This window comes from Salmo trutta, chromosome 35 (assembly GCF_901001165.1).
Source record: "Salmo trutta chromosome 35, fSalTru1.1, whole genome shotgun sequence".
Taxonomy (NCBI): Eukaryota; Metazoa; Chordata; class Actinopteri; order Salmoniformes; family Salmonidae; genus Salmo; species Salmo trutta.
The window spans coordinates 38932880-38952184 of record NC_042991.1 but is presented as its reverse complement, the minus strand read 5'-3'; the positions used below and the strand labels follow the sequence as shown (position 1 = coordinate 38952184).

Sequence of the window (19305 nt, the reverse complement as noted above, 5' to 3'; positions counted from 1 at the left end):
AACAAAAAAAGTACAGGTGTTGTTTCTGCCCGAGACGCATAGTGATGTGGTGAATGAAGTCGATTGGGGGCTCTGGTGGAAAGGGGTAAGTGGGCTGAGCCATGGAACAAATGTTAGTGGCAGTCCTTTTTGCACCGGGTCTGGCCGGACAAATTTGCTTCCTCAAAGGAGATGTGTGTGGGGTAGACTGCTTGTAGTAAAAGCAGAAAGAAACAACAAGTGTTTTGTCCTTATAAATGTGTATGCGCGTAACACATGGAGAGAGAGGGGATATGTGTTTGGGTTTCTTAGACAGGAACTCTCACAGGTAGCGCCTGAGGAGACGCTGGTAGTCGGCGGGGACTGGAACTGTACGATGGATTTTATGAAAGACAGAAATGTGGTGGAGCCTCATTCAGGCTCAGTGGGTGTGTTAAAAGACATCATTAATCAGTTTGACCTACTGGATGTTTAGAGAACTAGATATCCCAACACAAGACAGTATACATGAGTAAAGGTCTTTGAGGCTAGGGGTGAATACGGCCTGACTAGATCGGTTTTACATGTCCAGGAATCAGAGCAATAGGATGTTGGGTGCTACCATTCTCCCGGTGGGTTTTACAGATCACCACACAACCATGGCTCGGCTGTCTATTTCACCAGGGCCTCGGCTGGCGTCCTATTGTCAGACAGGCCAGCTGGTGGGGTCTCCACCTGTCATATAGAGGGAGGGTGCTGATAATCAACAACCTGGTAGCATCCTACCCTGTGGCATAAACTGGCTGTCCTAAACCCCCCCCCCACCAGTCTGCTACACATACCTGCAACTCAAGCTGGTGGGTTTTTTCTGGTCGGGCCATCACTAGCTGAGGGTGTCAGTGTTGAAGGAGGAAGGAAGACAGAACAGGGTGGAACTGGAGAGCAAGGTGGCTGCATTCCGACCAAAACACAGCAGAGACTGCTGTACCATACTTATGTCGGCTGGAAGGGACCAGCATGCGCGCTGCTGAGGAGAGCTGATGGATTAGGGTTGGACCAGCATGCGCGCTGCTGAGGAGAGCTGGTGGATTAGGGTTGGACCAGCACGCGCGCTGCTGAGGAGAGCTGGTGGATTAGGGACCAGCAGCTGTTCCTCATGAGGCTGGAGAGGCTGAGTACAGCAGGTCTCTCTGATTTTTACTCTGCGGTGCTGAGTAGCTGCTAAGGCCCACACGAGAAAGGGGTGTGGAGCCTGGGCTGTGGGTGTGGGAGGAGCCAATCTTCCACAATCCAACCATACTTTTGAGATCGGTTCAATCGGCCACTATGCAGAAGCGACTGATGGCAGGGGGTTTTCTAAAGCTGGGTGACCTGCGGCTGCTGGGGGAGGAGGGGTGAAAAATCCCGGAAGTCTTGGCTCAACAAACAGGACTAACATCTCTTAGGCTGCTGGAGAGATTCCTGGGGGAGTTCCAGAAGGCACTGTCTGAGCTGGTAAGGGGGGTGTTTGAGCGGCCAAAGGGGTAAGGGCCTTCAATGTTTCCGCCACTGCAGGTGATGGCAGAGACTGGGGACTGGCAAGGGGGTCTGGAGGACTTGTTGAACTTTAAGAAAGTCTCTCTCTCTCTCTCTCTCTCTCGCTCTCAATTTAAGGGTTTTTTATTGGCATGGGAAACATATGTTCACACTCTCTCATTCTCTCTCACACTCTCTATCTGTCTCTCTCTCTAACTCTCTCTCTCACACTCTCTCACGCATTCTCTCACTCTCTCTCACACGCTCTATCTGTCTCTCTCACTCACACTCTCTCTCTCTCTCTCTCTCACACTCTCTCTCTCACACTCTCTCTCGCTCTCTCTCACACTCTCCCTCACACACACTCTCTCTCCCTCACACACACTCTCTCTCTCTCTCTCTCTCTCTCTCTCACACACTCTCTCACACACCCGTCAGGATTGCAGGAGGAAGTGGAGGCCTATATATCAGTGATGTCGTGTCATGTTGTCAGCTCTACGCAATATGGGGAATCAGGTGCTGTTTCCTGTTCCTGAGTGGTAAGTCCCCATATTGATACGTGTCTCAAACGGCATCCTATTCCCTACATAGTGCACTATTTTAGACCACAGCCCTATGGCACCTTATTCCCTATATAGTGCACTACTTTAGACCAGGGCCCTTTTCCAAATGACATCCTATTCCCTATTTAAACTCAGCAAAAAAAGATATGTCCCTTTTCAGGACCATGTCTTTCAAAGATAATTCATAAAAATCTAAATAACTTCACAGATCTTAATTGTAAAAGGTTTAAACACTGTTTTCCATGCTTTTTCAATGAACCATAAACAATTAATTAACATGCACCTGTGGAACGGTCGTTAATTAAGACACTAACAGCTTACAGACGGTAGGCAATTAAGGTCACAGTTATGAAAACTTAGGACACTAAAGAGGCCTTTCTACTGACTCTGAAAAACACCAAAAGAAAGATGCCCAGGGTCCCTGCTCATCTGCGTGAATGTGCTTTAGGCATGCTGCAAGGAGGAATTATGACTGCAGATGTGGCCAGAGCAATAAATTGCAATGTCCGTACTGTGAGACGCCTAAGACAGCGCAACAGGGAGACAGGACAGACAGCTGATCATCCTCGCAGTGGCAGACCACGTGTAACAACATCTGCACAGGATCGGTTCATCCAAACATCACACCTGCGGGACAGGTACAGGATGGCAACAACAACTGCCCGAGTTACACCAGGAACGCACAATCCCTCCATCAGTGCTCAGATTGTTCGCAATAGGGTGAGAGAGGCTGGACTGAGGGCTCGTAGGCCTGTTGTAAGGCAGGTTCTCACCAGACATCACCGGCAACAACTTCGCCTATGGGCACAATCCCACCGTCGCTGGACCAGACAGGACTGACAAAAAGTGCTCTTCACTGACGAGTCGCAGTTTTGTCTCACCAGGGGTGATGGTCGGATTCACGTTTATCGTTGAAGGAATGAGCGTTACACCGAGGCCTGTACTCTGGAGCGGGATCGATTTGGAGGTAGAGGGTCCGTCATGGTCTGGGCCGGTGTGTCACATCATCATCGGACTGAGATTTTTGTCATTGCATGCAATCTCAACGCTGTGCGTTACAGGGAAGACACTCTCCTCCCTCATGTGGTACCCTTCCTGCAGGCTCATCCTGACATGACACTCCAGCATGACAATGCCACCAGACATACTGCTCGTTCTGTGCGTGATTTCCTGCAAGACAGGAATGTCAGTGTTCTGCCATGGCCAGCGAAGAGCCCAGATCTCAATCCCATTTAGCACGTCTGGGACCTGATGGATCGGAGGGTGAGGGCTAGGGCCATTCCCCCCAGAAATGTCCGGGAACTTGCAGGTCCCTTGGTGGAAGAGTGGGGTAACATCTCACAGCAAGACCTGGCAAATCTGGTGCAGTCCATGAGGAGGAGATGCACTCCAGTACGTAATGCAGCTGGTGGCCACACCAGATACTGACTGTTACTTTTTTCAGGGACACATTATTCCATTTCTGTAAGTCACATGGTGACTTTGGAACTTGTTCAGTTTATGTCTCAGTTGTTGAATCTTGTTATGTTCATACAAATATTCACACACGTTAAGTTTGCTGAAAATAAAAGCAGTTGACAGTGAGAGGACGTTTTTTTTGTTGTTGCTGAGTTTAGTGCTCTACTTTTGACTCAGGACCCATAGGTATTTGGTCTATATAAGGAGTAGAGTCATTTTGGACAGACAGACAGACAGACAGACAGACAGACAGACAGACAGACAGACAGACAGACAGACAGACAGACAGACAGACAGACAGACAGACAGACAGACAGACAGACAGACAGAGACATAGAAACAGACATAGAAACAGACAGACACACAGACAGACACACAGACACACAGACAGACACACAGACAGACAGACAGACAGACAGACAGAGACATAGAAACAGACAGACAGACAGACAGTTTCTATGTGGGTGTAAGGATAGGGTCCTAATAAGACTACAGTGGGTGGTGGTGGTGGTGGGGGGGGGGGGGGTGTAGCCTACTTAATGGCCGCAGGCAGCCTAAGAATGTCCTGTCAACAGGAACTCCTGGGTCTGGCATCCTCTCCACTCTGCCACAGAGCTGACCACAGACCAGTGAAGGAAACTGATTTGTCACACACACACACACACACACACACACACACACACACACACACACACACACACACACACACACACACACACACACACTGAGAATCTTGGGTGTTTAAACCACTGGCTAGTTCACATATTCAGAGGATAATAGGTTGAGTTTGGAGATTTTAACTTTTCTTGATTGATTCATTTGATATGTATTAGGCTTAATTAACAATGTATTGTCTCTCTACGGGGACAAGGCTATATCCCAAATGGCACCCTATTCCCTATATAGTGCACTACTTTAGACCAGAGCCCTATTCCCTATATAGTGCACTACTTTAGACCAGAGCCCTATGGAACCCTATTCCCTATATAGTGCACTACTTTAGACCAGAGCCCTATTCCCTATATAGTGCACTACTTTAGACCAGAGCCCTATTCCCTATATAGTGCACTACTTTAGACCAGAGCCCTATTCCCTATATAGTGCACTACTTTAGACCAGAGCCCTATGGAACCCTATTCCCTATATAGTGGACTACTTTAGACAAGGACCCTATTCCTTATATGGTGCACTAAGTATCTGGCCCATAAGAATCTGGTCAAAAGTAGTGCACTAAAATAGGGAAAAGGGTGCGATTTGAGATGTAGCCCAAGATAAAGTTTTCAAACCAAGGCATGTATTGACAGACCGTATTGATATAGCCTGCCAGCTGATTAAATGATGATATAAAATTATACGTATTTCATGTGAGATAGGCTATCCTTAGAAACACTACAGGTGAGGTAGGCTATCCTTAGAAACACTACAGGTGAGGTAGCCTATCCTTAGAAACACTAAAGGTGAGGTAGGCTATCCTTAGAAACACTACAGGTGAGGTAGCCTATCCTTAGAAACACTACAGGTGAGGTAGCCTATCCTTAGAAAAACTACAGGTGAGGTAGGCTATCCTTAGAAACACTACAGGTGAGGTAGCCTATCCTTAGAAACACTACATCTGAGGTAGGCTATCCTTAGAAACACTACAGGTGAGGTAGCCTATCCTTAGAAACACTACAGGTGAGGTAGCCTATCCTTAGAAACACTACAGGTGAGGTAGCCTATCCTTAGAAACACTACAGGTGAGGTAGCCTATCCTTAGAAACACTACAGGTGAGGTAGCCTATCCTTAGAAACACTACAGGTGAGGTAGCCTATCCTTGGAAACACTTCAGGTGAGGTAGCCTATCCTTAGAAACACTACAGGTGAGGTAGCCTATCCTTAGAAACACTTCAGGTGACGTAGCCTATCCTTAGAAACACTACAGGTGAGGTAGCCAATCCTTAGAAACACTTCAGGTGAGGTAGCCTATCCTTAGAAACACTTCAGGTGAGGTAGTCTATCCTTAGGATCACTACAGGTGAGATAGCCTATCCTTAGAAACACTTCAGGTGAGGTAGTCTATCCTTAGAAAAACTACAGGTGAGGTAGCCTATCCTTAGAAACACTACAGGTGAGGTAGCCTATCCTTAGAAACACTTCAGGTGAGGTAGCCTATCCTTAGAAACACTACAGGTGAGGTAGCCTATCCTTAGAAACACTTCAGGTGAGGTAGCCTATCCTTAGAAACACTACAGGTGAGATAGCCTATCCTTAGAAACACTACAGGTGAGGTAGCCTATCCTTAGAAACACTACAGGTGAGGTAGCCTATCCTTAGAAACACTACAGGTGAGGTAGCCTATCCTTAGAAACACTACAGGTGAGGTAGGCTATCCTTAGAAACACTACAGGTGAGGTAGCCTATCCTTAGAAACACTACATCTGAGGTAGGCTATCCTTAGAAACACTACAGGTGAGGTAGGCTATCCTTAGAAACACTACAGGTGAGGTAGCCTATCCTTAGAAACACTACATCTGAGGTAGGCTATCCTTAGAAACACTACAGGTGAGGTAGCCTATCCTTAGAAACACTACAGGTGAGGTAGCCTATCCTTAGAAACACTACAGGTGAGGTAGCCTATCCTTAGAAACACTACAGGTGAGGTATCCTATCCTTAGAAACACTACAGGTGAGGTAGCCTATCCTTAGAAACACTACAGGTGAGGTAGCCTATCCTTAGGATCACTACAGGTGAGGTAGTCTATCCTTAGAAACACTACAGGTGAGGTAGCCTATCCTTAGAAACACTACAGGTGAGGTAGCCTATCCTTAGAAACACTACAGGTGAGGTAGTCTATCCTTAGAAACACTACAGGTGAGGTAGCCTATCCTTAGAAACACTACAGGTGAGGTAGCCTATCCTTAGAAACACTTCAGGTGAGGTAGTCTATCCTTAGAAACACTACAGGTGAGGTAGCCTATCCTTAGGATCACTACAGGTGAGGTAGTCTATCCTTAGAAACACTACAGGTGAGGTAGCCTATCCTTAGAAACACTACAGGTGAGGTAGCCTATCCTTAGAAACACTACAGGTGAGGTAGTCTATCCTTAGAAACACTACAGGTGAGGTAGCCTATCCTTAGAAACACTACAGGTGAGGTAGTCTATCCTTAGAAACACTACAGGTGAGGTAGCCTATCCTTAGAAACACTACAGGTGAGGTAGCCTATCCTTAGAAACACTACAGGTGAGGTAGCCTATCCTTAGAAACACTACAGGTGAGGTAGGCTATCCTTATAAACACTACAGGTGAGGTAGTCTATCCTTAGAAACACTACAGGTGAGGTAGCCTATCCTTAGAAACACTACAGGTGAGATAGCCTATCCTTAGAAACACTACAGGTGAGGTAGCCTATCCTTAGAAACACTACAGGTGAGGTAGCCTATCCTTAGAAACACTACAGGTGAGGTAGCCTATCCTTAGAAACACTACAGGTGAGGTAGTCTATCCTTAGAAACACTACAGGTGAGGTAGCCTATCCTTAGAAACACTACAGGTGAGGTAGTCTATCCTTAGGATCACTACAGGTGAGATAGTCTATCCTTAGAAACACTGCAAGTGAGGTAGCCTATCCTTAGAAACACTACAGGTGAGGTAGCCTATCCTTAGAAACACTACAGGTGAGGTAGTCTATCCTTAGAAACACTACAGGTGAGGTAGTCTATCCTTAGAAACACTTCAGGTGAGGTAGTCTATCCTTAGGAACACTACAGGTAAGGTAGCCTATCCTTAGAAACACTACAGGTGAGGTAGCCTATCCTTAGAAACACTACAGGTGAGGTAGCCTATCCTTAGAAACACTACAGGTGAGGTAGGCTATCCTTATAAGCACTACAGGTGAGGTAGTCTATCCTTAGAAACACTACAGGTGAGGTAGCCTATCCTTAGAAACACTACAGTTGAGGTAGCCTATCCTTAGAAACACTACAGGTGAGGTAGGCTATCCTTAGGATCACTACAGGTGAGGTAGTCTATCCTTAGAAACACTACAGGTGAGGTAGCCTATCCTTAGAAACACTACAGGTGAGGTAGCCTATCCTTAGAAACACTACAGGTGAGGTAGCCTATCCTTAGAAACACTTCAGGTGAGGTAGTCTATCCTTAGAAACACTACAGGTGAGGTAGTCTATCCTTAGGATCACTACAGGTGAGGTAGTCTATCCTTAGAAACACTACAGGTGAGGTAGCCTATCCTTAGAAACACTTCAGGTGAGGTAGTCTATCCTTAGAAACACTACAGGTGAGGTAGCCTATCCTTAGAAACACTTCAGGTGAGGTAGTCTATCCTTAGAAACACAACAGGTGAGGTAACCTTAGAAACACGATGTAGAAATCAACAGACTAGGTCTAGTACTTCATTAGAAGTCGTGGAAGTATTAACAAATAGAAAAGGTATTTCCCCTCATTATGCATCAAGCATCTATTGGCATGTGAGCTTTTACATGTGTCTTATCAACAGATAACGTGCAATAAAATGTTTTAAAAGAACATCACTGCCAACAGATAACCTACAATAAAATAATAGTTGAAAGTAGTGTCATGACATTGGGGAATATAAAGTTATATTCTATTCTATAATGGTAGCCAGCTAAGAACCAATTAGAACTATATCTTATGTTATTACTAACATTACCACCGTTACAGTAAAAGCCGTTTCTGTTTTTGTTGTACCACATGAGTAATAAATGGAATAGTAAATGTCACTGTCCCTTTTTTTTGGTTTGTTTCCTCGCAGGTCTCAAGTTGCAATCAAGGAGGAGCTGACAGTCCTGCGGGTTAGTGTTGGAACCTGCTCCTCAGATATAAAGAGCTGTTTCCCTTCCAAACCGCAAGGAAACGCTGAATTACAACGTCATAGCAGAACAGCGACCAGACACACGGTCCCTCTCAATAACCCACAGAGGCACCAGTTTAACCTAGGCAACATCTCAACCAATTAGACAGCTGACGAATCAAACCATTTCTCTATTTTAACAAAGTTTTTTATTTTATTATTATTGTACTTATAGTACGTATTTGTCACAGCACATTTCATTGTTATAGTAAAAAAATTTAGAGAGAAAAAGTTTTCACTGCGCCGCGGGAGCGTGAGAGAGAAGCTCAGCTGAACTTTTTCTGAGAGTGAGGAGAGAGCATGTCTGCGCTTATCAGCGTGTACTCAGCGTCTTGGCCGGAGAGCTTTGAGTGCTCAACGGGAGATGGGGACGTGCCTGACGGACACGGCTCGCACAGGACTCCCGCGGACAAAGCATCGGAGCCGCGCATCAGACGGCCCATGAATGCGTTCATGGTCTGGGCGAAAGATGAGAGGAAGCGCCTGGCTGTCCAAAACCCAGACCTGCACAACGCAGAGCTCAGCAAGATGCTGGGTGAGATTCACGTAGATTTTTACGGACGTATTTCATATTTTATAATTACATATTTTGATATTATTATGATTATGATTATGATTCTAATTCTAATTCTTCTCATTATTATTATGCTATTGGCCTACACATGCTCTGCCGGAAGTTAGCCTATGTCAAATCAGAGCTATTAATTGCCTAAACCTTTTCAAAATTAAGTGAGATATCAAATCAAAACGTTTGTTTCTGTTTTGGTATTCAAAAAGTATATAAAGAAAATACAATACATAAAAACATAGTTTCTTTGTATTTTTTTGTTTTGTGGGGGGGGGGGGGAGGCAATATTTGAGCATCATCCATATCTCCTTAAAATTAAAACCAAAATAACTCCTCATCTGGACCAAAACTTGCAGTTAATTCATAAGTGGACGTCGCTAAATTCAATTAAAATGCAATCAAATCCATTACAGGTTCTCTACCAGTAGTGGTAGTTTAGCAGGAGGCCTGCGGGTCACTTGTATTAGTGCATAAATCTCAGCGTGCGTCCTGGCGCATTTAGCGCAGTTATGACATTTTATTATTTTATTACAAATGTTATTTCATTACAATTATATAAAAACTGTCAAACTATATTATGAGGTTAAATATAAATATTGTTGAAATTTGTTTAAACTTAGAAAGCATAGACCTATCCATTCCCTATATCGAATTGACGGGGGGATTTACATTTGATTTAAGATTAGGTTTGACCTTCGGGTATAACTGATATACCAATAATGAATTATTTCGTTAAAATGATCGTGATTCATATGATTAAATGATGATTCATATTATGTTGCTCTTTAATAAAATGGTACCACGTCTTACAGTGTGAAAAATAAGCATATAATGCATTAATCCAGTCAACATGGGAGAGTTTATTCTTAATTTACATATACACCCCGAAGAGGAAATTGAAAATGTTTTCCATAAATATATGCTATTGTTTGTCCATTCTCAGAACGAAGATTACGCGTTCAATGAAGCCATCATGTGGAAATTGCGTGTTATAAAAGTGATGGCATTGCATCCTTTGGTTGTTTTAATCCTCGCTAGATATTCATTAATTATCTCAATGATATTTGAGAGTTGCTTTTCATTTTGAATGCAATAAATATGTAATCCTAAGTAATGTCAACGCAACACTATGTAACATTTTAATAGTGTGCGCTATGTCTCTATATATCCTTAGAAACGAATATTCCACTGAACATAAGCAAGAAAATAAGTGTTTATTATTGATAAACTCATTTTAAAAAGGTAGAAACTCCAGCACACTGGTGATTTTGGATGGTTTAAAGACATAATACAAATACAACATTATACGTTTTTATTATGGACGAAAAAACAGCATTTTTGTTTATTTGCATCCCACACCAAAGTTTCAGTCAACTAATATAATATAATAATATTATAATAATATAATAATAAGAACATAATAAGTACTGTTACATTGTTTTTCCTCCATAAACCATTTCTGTATATGTCCTTACAGAAAAAGTTAACAGGAAATCAATGATTATAGTGAACAATTAAACTAGTCCTGTTTCTTGATCTTTCTCCCAGGGAAGTCTTGGAAGGCCCTGACCCCTCTTCAGAAACGTCCCTACGTGGAGGAGGCCGAGAGGCTGCGTGTGCAGCACATGCAGGACTACCCCAACTACAAGTATCGCCCTCGCCGCAAGAAGCAGCTGAAGCGCATCTGTAAGCGTGTGGATCCCGGGTTCCTACTGAGCAGCCTGGGGGGGCCGGACCAGAATGCCCTAACTGACTCCCGGGGCCTCTGTCTCTCTCTGGGTTTGGATAAAGAAGGGGATGGTGGTGTTGGGTTTTCATCACGCTCTTCCCTCAGCCCGGTTAGATCCTTAAGAGATGTACCGTCCAGCAGCACCTACCCCTACGGTCTCCCCACCCCGCCTGAGATGTCCCCTCTGGATACGGCCCTGGACCACGACTACCCCTCCTACTACCCCTCCTCCTCTTCCTCCTCTTCGTCCGTCTCAGAGGAGCGCCACCAGCACCAGCGTCAGAGTCAGGCCCCCGGAGGTGGAGGTGGTGGTGGAGGTCACATGGGCCTGAGTCCTCCGCCCTACCACCCCGACTACACCCAGACACAGACTTCCATCCACTGTGGCTCCCACTCTCACCTAGCCCACCTCTCCCACATGTCCCAGGCTCAGTCCGGAGGCCTCATCCCTGGGCATCCTCTGTCCTACTACAGCCCATCCTCATGGTCCTCCCAGCTCCAGGTCCACCCGGGCCTCCAGCCCCACCATCACCCCCACTTGGGGCACCTCTCCCCGGGTCACCACCACCAGCACCACCTGGGTCAGCTCTCTCCTCCTCCAGAGCAGAACCATGGCCAGAACCACGGTCAACTGGAAACACTGGAACAGCTGAGTCAGGTAGAGCTTCTAGGGGAGGTCGACCGTGATGAGTTCGACCAGTACCTGAACTCGACTGCGGCAGGTGCGGCAGCAGCGGGGGGTGTAGGGGTATTCCACTCTGAACACGGAGGAGGAATGACTGTGACGGGTCACATTCAGGTGACGTCTGGGAGCAGCGTCGTCGCGGAAACCAGCCTGATCTCTGTGTTAGCGGACGCCACGGCTGCGTACTACAACAACTACGGCATTTCTTAGACGGGGTCGTCGAGTCACCCGGTCGCCATGCCGACACCGACGGCTCCCGTCATCACACCTGGGAACTGACCCGGTGGCCATAATGTGCCACACGTCTCAGAGTGAAGACTGTCGATCTACGATCAGGTGTCTATATCCGTGTAATGTTATTAAATTGTGATCTATAAGGCAAAACTTCGAGACGCTTGATACCTATGACTCCAGGTTGGCTGAAGATGGGTTAGGGTGAGTGGGGGAGGGGGGGGGGGGGGGGGGGGGGGGGGGGGGCGACGACACCAGGACCAATCACATAGCAAGATGATTGTTTGGGGCCAAGGAAGGAAACAAGAGGGTATAAATGAGAGAAAGAGAGAGAAGAAGAAGATTGAAGGACACCTCAGGGATGCTCAAATAGATCAGCTAGTTCCTCACTTCTATCTGTCTATTTCCAGAACTGAATAACAGCCCGGTCGTTTGGAGCAGTCGTTGTCCGGTTTGTCTTGACGTCTCGCCAGTCGTTGTCCGGTTTGTCTTGACGTGTCCTTGTAAAGCGTGTTTGTACAGATGCTCTTGTCACTTATTGAAGCACTTTGATGTTTCAACTAAATGCTTTATTGTATTGCTGTTATTATGAATTCTTTCTGTTTGAATGTTTGTATTATTTGTTACCCGACATTAGTTGGCGTTTTTTTTTTACCTCAGTAGTGTGTATTTAAATGAGGATTAGATGGACATTTCTTATGCAGTTACCGCAGACAACATGGTTTTGCGCATCTCAAATCCCACTCTAGTCCCTATACAGTGCACTACTTTTGACCAGGTACCACAGGGCTCTTGTCAAAACTAGTGTACTGGAAAAGGAAATACAGCGTCATTTTGAGACGAAGCCATGGAAATATCATGAAGAAAAATACTTTACGTACTTTCTTCTTTTCAAGTACTTAATATATAATCATAATCTTTACAATGAAAATAATAATTACTGTATGCTGATTTAGGTTTGTGAATTAATTTTAAATAAAGTTCCACTTTCTATATTGACGTTAATGTAACTTGGATATGCCCACACACAGACACAGACTAACACTGAGCAGGGGTAGGCAACTAGATTCAGCCGCGTGACAATTTTTGTAGGAGCAAATGTTTGGGGGGGCTGGGGGGGGGAATAAACTACAACTGTAACACAACTAAATCCAAAAAGAGATTGCATATGAACATAACAATAATTACATATGTCTCTTTTTTATTACTATTTGGAACAGATTTACGAAATTAAACTCATATTTAACTAAATTCCTGATGATTTAACATTCATTTTTGACCAAAAACTAAGCAAGATACAATGTTCTGGCATTGATTTTAATACAAGTGTGTCTGACTGTTGCTGACCCCTACACTAGGGTCCGTATCTACTGTCTGTTGCTGACCCCTACACTAGGGTATATATCTACTGTCTGTTGCTGACCCCTACACTAGGGTACATATCTACTGTCTGTTGCTGACCCCTACACTAGGGTATATATCTACTGTCTGTTGCTGACCCCTACACTAGGGTCCGTATCTACTGTCTGTTGCTGACCCCTACACTAGGGTACATATCTACTGTCTGTTGCTGACCCCTACACTAGGGTACATATCTACTGTCTGTTGCTGGCCCCTACACTAGGGTACATATCTACTGTCTGTTGCTGACCCCTACACTAGGGTACATATCTACTGTCTGTTGCTGACCCCTACACTAGGGTACATATCTACTGTCTGTTGCTGACCCCTACACTAGGGTACGTATCTACTGTCTGTTGCTGACCCCTACACTAGGGTACATATCTACTGTCTGTTGCTGACCCCTACACTAGGGTATATATCTACTGTCTGTTGCTGACCCCTACACTAGGGTACATATCTACTGTCTGTTGCTGACCCCTACACAAGGGTACGTATCTACTGTCTGTTGCTGACCCCTACACTAGGGTACATATCTACTGTCTGTTGCTGACCCCTACACTAGGGTATATATCTACTGTCTGTTGCTGACCCCTACACTAGGGTCCGTATCTACTGTCTGTTGCTGACCCCTACACTAGGGTCCGTATCTACTGTCTGTTGCTGGCCCCTGCAGTTCGGTGTCACTGTGTCGTTCTGGCCATTTCAAGCAGTCTGAAGCCTCATTGTTACTCGTGGTCCACTCTGTCTCTGCCATTTTCTCCGCCTCTCTCTCCGTCTCTCTCTCCACCTCTCTCTCCGTCTCTCTCTCCACCTCTCTCTCCACCTCTCTCTCCATCTCTCTCTCTACCTCTCTCTCCACCTCTCTCTCCACCTCTCTCTCCGCCTCTCGCTCCATCTCTCTCCACCTCTTTCTCCATCTCTCTCTCCATCTCTCCATCTCTCTCTACATCTCTCCATCTCTCTCTACAGCTCTCCATCTCTCTCTACATCTCTCCATCTCTCTCTACATCTCTCCATCTCTCTCTACATCTCTCCATCTCTCTCTACATCTCTCCATCTCTCTCTACATCTTTCCATCTCTCTCTCCATCTCTCTCTATATCTCTTCATCTCTCTCTCCATCTCTCTCACCATCTCTCTCTCCCTCCATCTCTCTCTCCATCTCTCCATCTCTCCATCTCTCTCTATATCTCTTCATCTCCATCTCTCCATCTCTCTCTCCACCAGTCTCTCCTTTATTTAATTCTTCCTCTGTTCAGAGGATTAGTGTAAAACAGCCAACCCCTCCCTCCATCTCAATCGCTCTTTGTTTTCCCATGCAGTCTTATTCTGGATGCCTTTCTTTAAGCTTACTGGAACCCCCCATCCCCCCTACCCCCCATCCCCCCTCACCCTACCCCCCATCCCCATCACCCTACCCCCTCACGCTACCCCCCATCCCCCCTCACCCTACCCCCATCCCCCTCACCCTACCCCCCATCCCCCCTCACCCTACCCCCCATCCCCCTCACCCTACCCCCCGCATCCCCCCTCACCCTACCCCCATCCCCCCTCACCCTACCCCCCATCCCCCCTCACCCTACCCCCCATCCCCCTCACCCTACCCCCCATCCCCCTCACCCTACCCCCCATCCCCCCTCACCCTACCCCCATCCCCCCTCACCCTACCCCCCATCCCCCCTCACCCTACCCCCCATCCCCCCTCACCCTACCCCCTCACCCTCACCCTACCCCCCATCCCCCCTCACACTACCCCCATCCCCCTCGCCCTACCTCCCATCTCCCCTTCATCCTACCCCCCCTACAATATCTTGCTGATGCAGCCCTTTTGTAAATAGATAAACAAATAAATCTGTGTTCTCTTCACCATTTACTATTTAAACTTTCTCATCTCCCCCTCTCTCTCTTTTTATTTCCTACGTGAATTCTTCACTCTGTTTCGATAAAAGGAATTCAGGGGGCTTTTGACAAATCCTAGAGTCTGGCTCGGTCTTTCCTGCATTGTGGTTTTCTGGGAGCAGTTGAGTCGTGGTCCTAGTGGAGAGGATGTGGCTGTGGAGCGGTGTTTCCTGACTGATAAGACCTGAGTCTCTCTGCATCAGGATGTTTGGGGTTGGCTGGGACGGCTGGGCTGGAGAAGTAAAGAGACGGGAACAGAGGGGAGCGCAAACACACACACACACACACACACACACACACACACACACACACACACACACACACACACACACACACACACACACACACACACACACACACACACACACACACACACACACACACACACACACACACACACACACACACACTGGTATGTACGTCTCCAGTTAAGACTTTCCTTCGCAGTACATGTTTCTGATATACACTACACACCTATACACTACACACCAATACACTACGCACCGATACACTACACACCGATACACTACACACCTATACACTACACACCTATACACTACACACCTATACACTACACACCTATACACTACACACCTATACACTACACACCTATACACTATACACCTATACACTACACACCTATACACTACACACCTATACACTACACACCTATACACTACACACCTATACACTACACACCTATACACTACACACCTATACACTACACACCTATACACTACACACCTATACACTACACACCTATACACTACACACCTATACACTACACACCTATACACTACACACCTATACACCTATACACTACACACCTATACACTACACACCTATACACTACACACCTATACACCACACACCTATACACTACACACCAATACACTACACAGTACTGTGACTAAAATAACACTACAATCTCTCTGTCCACAATACTCTGACTAAAATAACACTAAAATAACACTACAATCTCTCTGTTCACAAACCCAATTAAAATGCATGAGCTGATTCAAACCCAACATTTTCGGTCTGACTGAAGGAAAGTAAATACATAAAGTCACACTCTGTAGATGCTACCAACATATTAAGGTCAAATCTGAGTGGGTAATACCGTATATACTGAGGTTACGGCTGCTTATTCAGACTAGGTAGGATTCTGTCAAATCTAATTCCTTTCCACATCAAGCTGATCTGTTTGTGCAGGAGATGTATTTGAGGTATTAAAAGGATATAAGCTGAATAAACAAACCAGGTCATTTCTGAATATCTTGTTATTACTCTCTGGTCCAGGACACAGGTCTCAGATCAGCACTTAGGAACTAGCCTGTCAGGTCGTCTGTAGTTTCTGTATAGTCACAGGTCTCAGATCAGCACTTAGGAACTAGCCTGTCAGGTCGTCTATAGTTTCTGTATAGTCACAGGTCTCAGATCAGCACTTAGGAACTAGTCTGTCAGGTAGTCTGTAGTTTCTGTACAGTCACAGGTCCCAGATCAGCACTTAGGAACTAGTCTGTCAGGTAGTCTGTAGTTTCTGTATAGTCACAGGTCTCAGATCAGCACTTAGGAACTAGTCTGTCAGGTAGTCTGTAGTTTCTGTACAGTCACAGGTCCCAGATCAGGACTATACATGTTGACTCGTCCACAGCCAGTCGGTGATCTACTGCTTTCTATGGTGTGTCTTGTCCTTTAAGGAAACTGTTGTCTGTTAGGTAGTCTGATCTACTTCCTGTTTCCACACTGTCTCATCACCTTCCTGGACAAACAAACAACACACTCTACGCTCCTCTTCTCCACTAAGGCTGGCTTATAGCTACCCTTTCTGACACTGACTGGATGCTGTTGGTGTATGGACGGGGCCTGTTTCTGGACTGTACGAGCAGTGGCTCATGGGTTTTCGTATGCACATCCATACCCACACATGCAGTCAAAGCCGGCCCTAGCCTTCTGGGGGCCCTAAGCGGTCGGTAATTCAGTTGGCTACTAGACTCATTTATCCATGTAAAAAAAATGCAGCTGACATGACAAACAAAACTGCTAAAATGTTCAGTTGAGACGCCGACTGAGTCGTCGCCCCCCCCCCCCATATATACTGCTCAAAAAAATAAAGGGAACACTAAAATAACACATCCTAGATCTGAATGAATGAAATAATCTTATTAAATACTTTTTTCTTTACATAGTTGAATGTGCTGACAACAAAATCACACAAAAATAATCAATGGAAATCCAATTTATCAACCCATGGAGGTCTGGATTTGGAGTCACACTCAAAATTAAAGTGGAAAACCACACTACAGGCTGATCTAACTTTGATGTAATGTCCTTAAAACAAGTCAAAATGAGGCTCAGTAGTGTGTGTGGCGTCCACGTGCCTGTATGACCTCCCTACAACGCCTGGGCATGCTCCTGATGAGGTGGCGGATGGTCTCCTGAGGGATCTCCTCCCAGACCTGGACTAAAGCATCCGCCAACTCCTGGACAGTCTGTGGTGCAATGTGGCGTTGGTGGATGGAGCGAGACATGATGTCCCAGATGTGCGCAATTGGATTCAGGTCTGGGGAACGGGCGGGCCAGTCCATAGCATCAATGCCTTCCTCTTGCAGGAACTGCTGACACACTCCAGCCACATGAGGTCTAGCATTGTTTGCATTAGGAGGAACCCAGGGCCAACTGCACCAGCATATGGTCTCACAAGGGGTCTGAGGATCTCATCTCGGTACCTAATGGCAGTCAGGCTACCTCTGGCGAGCACATGGAGGGCTGTGCGGCCCCCCAAAGAAATGCCACCCCACACCATGACTGACCCACCGCCAAACTGGTCATGCTGGAGGATGTTGCAGGCAGCAGAACGTTCTCCACGGCGTCTCCAGACTCTGTCACGTCTGTCACATGTGCTCAGTGTGAACCTGCTTCATCTGTGAAGAGCACAGGGCGCCAGTGGTGAATTTGCGTTCTCTGGCAAATGCCAAGCGTCCTGCACGGTGTTGGGCTGTAAGCACAACCCCCACCTGTGGACGTCGGGCCCTCATACCAACCTCATGGAGTCTGTTTCTGACCGTTTGAGCAGACACATGCACATTTGTGGCCTGCTGGAGGTCATTTTGCAGGGCTCTGGCAGTGCTCCTCCTGCTCCTCCTTGCACAAAGGCGGAGGTAGCGGTCCTGCTGCTGGGTTGTTGCCCTCCTACGGCCTCCTCCACATCTCCTGATGTACTGGCCTGTCTCCTGGTAGCGCCTCCATGCTCTGGACACTATGCTGACAGACACAGCAAACCTTCTTGCCACAGCTCGCATTGATGTGCCATCCTGGATGAGCTGCACTACCTGAGCCACTTGTGTGGGTTGTAGACTCCGTCTCATGCTACCACTAGAGTGAAAGCACTGCCAGCATTCAAAAGTGACCAAAACATCAGCCAGGAAGCATAGGAACTGAGAAGTGGTCTGTGGTCTCCACCTGCAGAACCACTCCTTTATTGGGGGTGTCTTGCTAATTGCCTATAATTTCCACCTGTTGTCTATTCCATTTGCACAACAGCATGTGGAATTTATTGTCAATCAGTGTTGCTTCCTAAGTGGACAGTTTGATTTCACAGAAGTGTGATTGACTTGGAGTTACATTGTGTTGTTTAAGTGTTCCCTTTATTTTTTTGAGCAGTGTATATATAAATAAGTGTGAGGCCTCGGCCTCCGGTGAAATACTCAGTCGATGAGAGGACAACAGGAAGAGGACAACACTCAGTCGATGAGAGGACAACATGAAGAGGACAACACTCAGTCGATGAGAGGACAACAGGAAGAAGACAACATGAAGAAGACAAGACAACACTCAGTCAATGAGAGGACAACAGGAAGAAGACAAGACAACACTCAGTCAATGCGAGGACAACAGGAAGAGGACAAGACAACACTTTGTCGATGAGAGGACAACAGGAAGAGAACAACACTCAGTCGATGAGAGGACAACATGAAGAGGACAACACTCAGTCGATGAGAGGACAACAGGAAGAAGACAACATGAAGAAGACAAGACAACACTCAGTCGATGAGAGGACAACAGGAAGAAGACAAGACAACACTCAGTCGATGAGAGGACAACAGGAAGAGGACAACACTCAGTCGATGAGAGGACAACAGGAAGAAGACAAGACAAACCCTTCCATCATTCACCATCAAACCAGGAAATGGATCTGAGGTACATTTCACATTTCCAGTTGGAGTGTGTTTGTTACATTACAGCGGAATAATAACCAATTTGTACTTGGCATAAACCCTCGCCAAAAACTCTGTACAGCAAAGGATTATGGTTGCAGCTATTCTCAGCCTCATTGTTGCGAGACAACAGGCACAGTGTGTAGTGGCGAGCAGGCGTGAGCGACCGCGGGACGAAGAATGGACCAGACTCGGCGAGGGACGCCT

At 46.2% G+C, this 19305-nt stretch overlaps 1 protein-coding gene across 1 annotated transcript; it reads left to right on the top strand.

The window, feature by feature from the left end:
• The first annotated feature begins 8341 nt into the window (after nucleotides 1-8341).
• On the top strand, nucleotides 8342-11796 carry LOC115175182 (transcription factor Sox-7). The gene is made up of 2 exons (XM_029734420.1): nucleotides 8342-8901; nucleotides 10483-11796. The coding sequence occupies exons 1-2, from the start codon at nucleotides 8667-8669 to the stop codon at nucleotides 11556-11558; spliced, it is 1311 nt and encodes a 436-aa protein (XP_029590280.1). The 5' UTR covers nucleotides 8342-8666; the 3' UTR covers nucleotides 11559-11796.
• Nucleotides 11797-19305: the final 7509 nt, after the last annotated feature.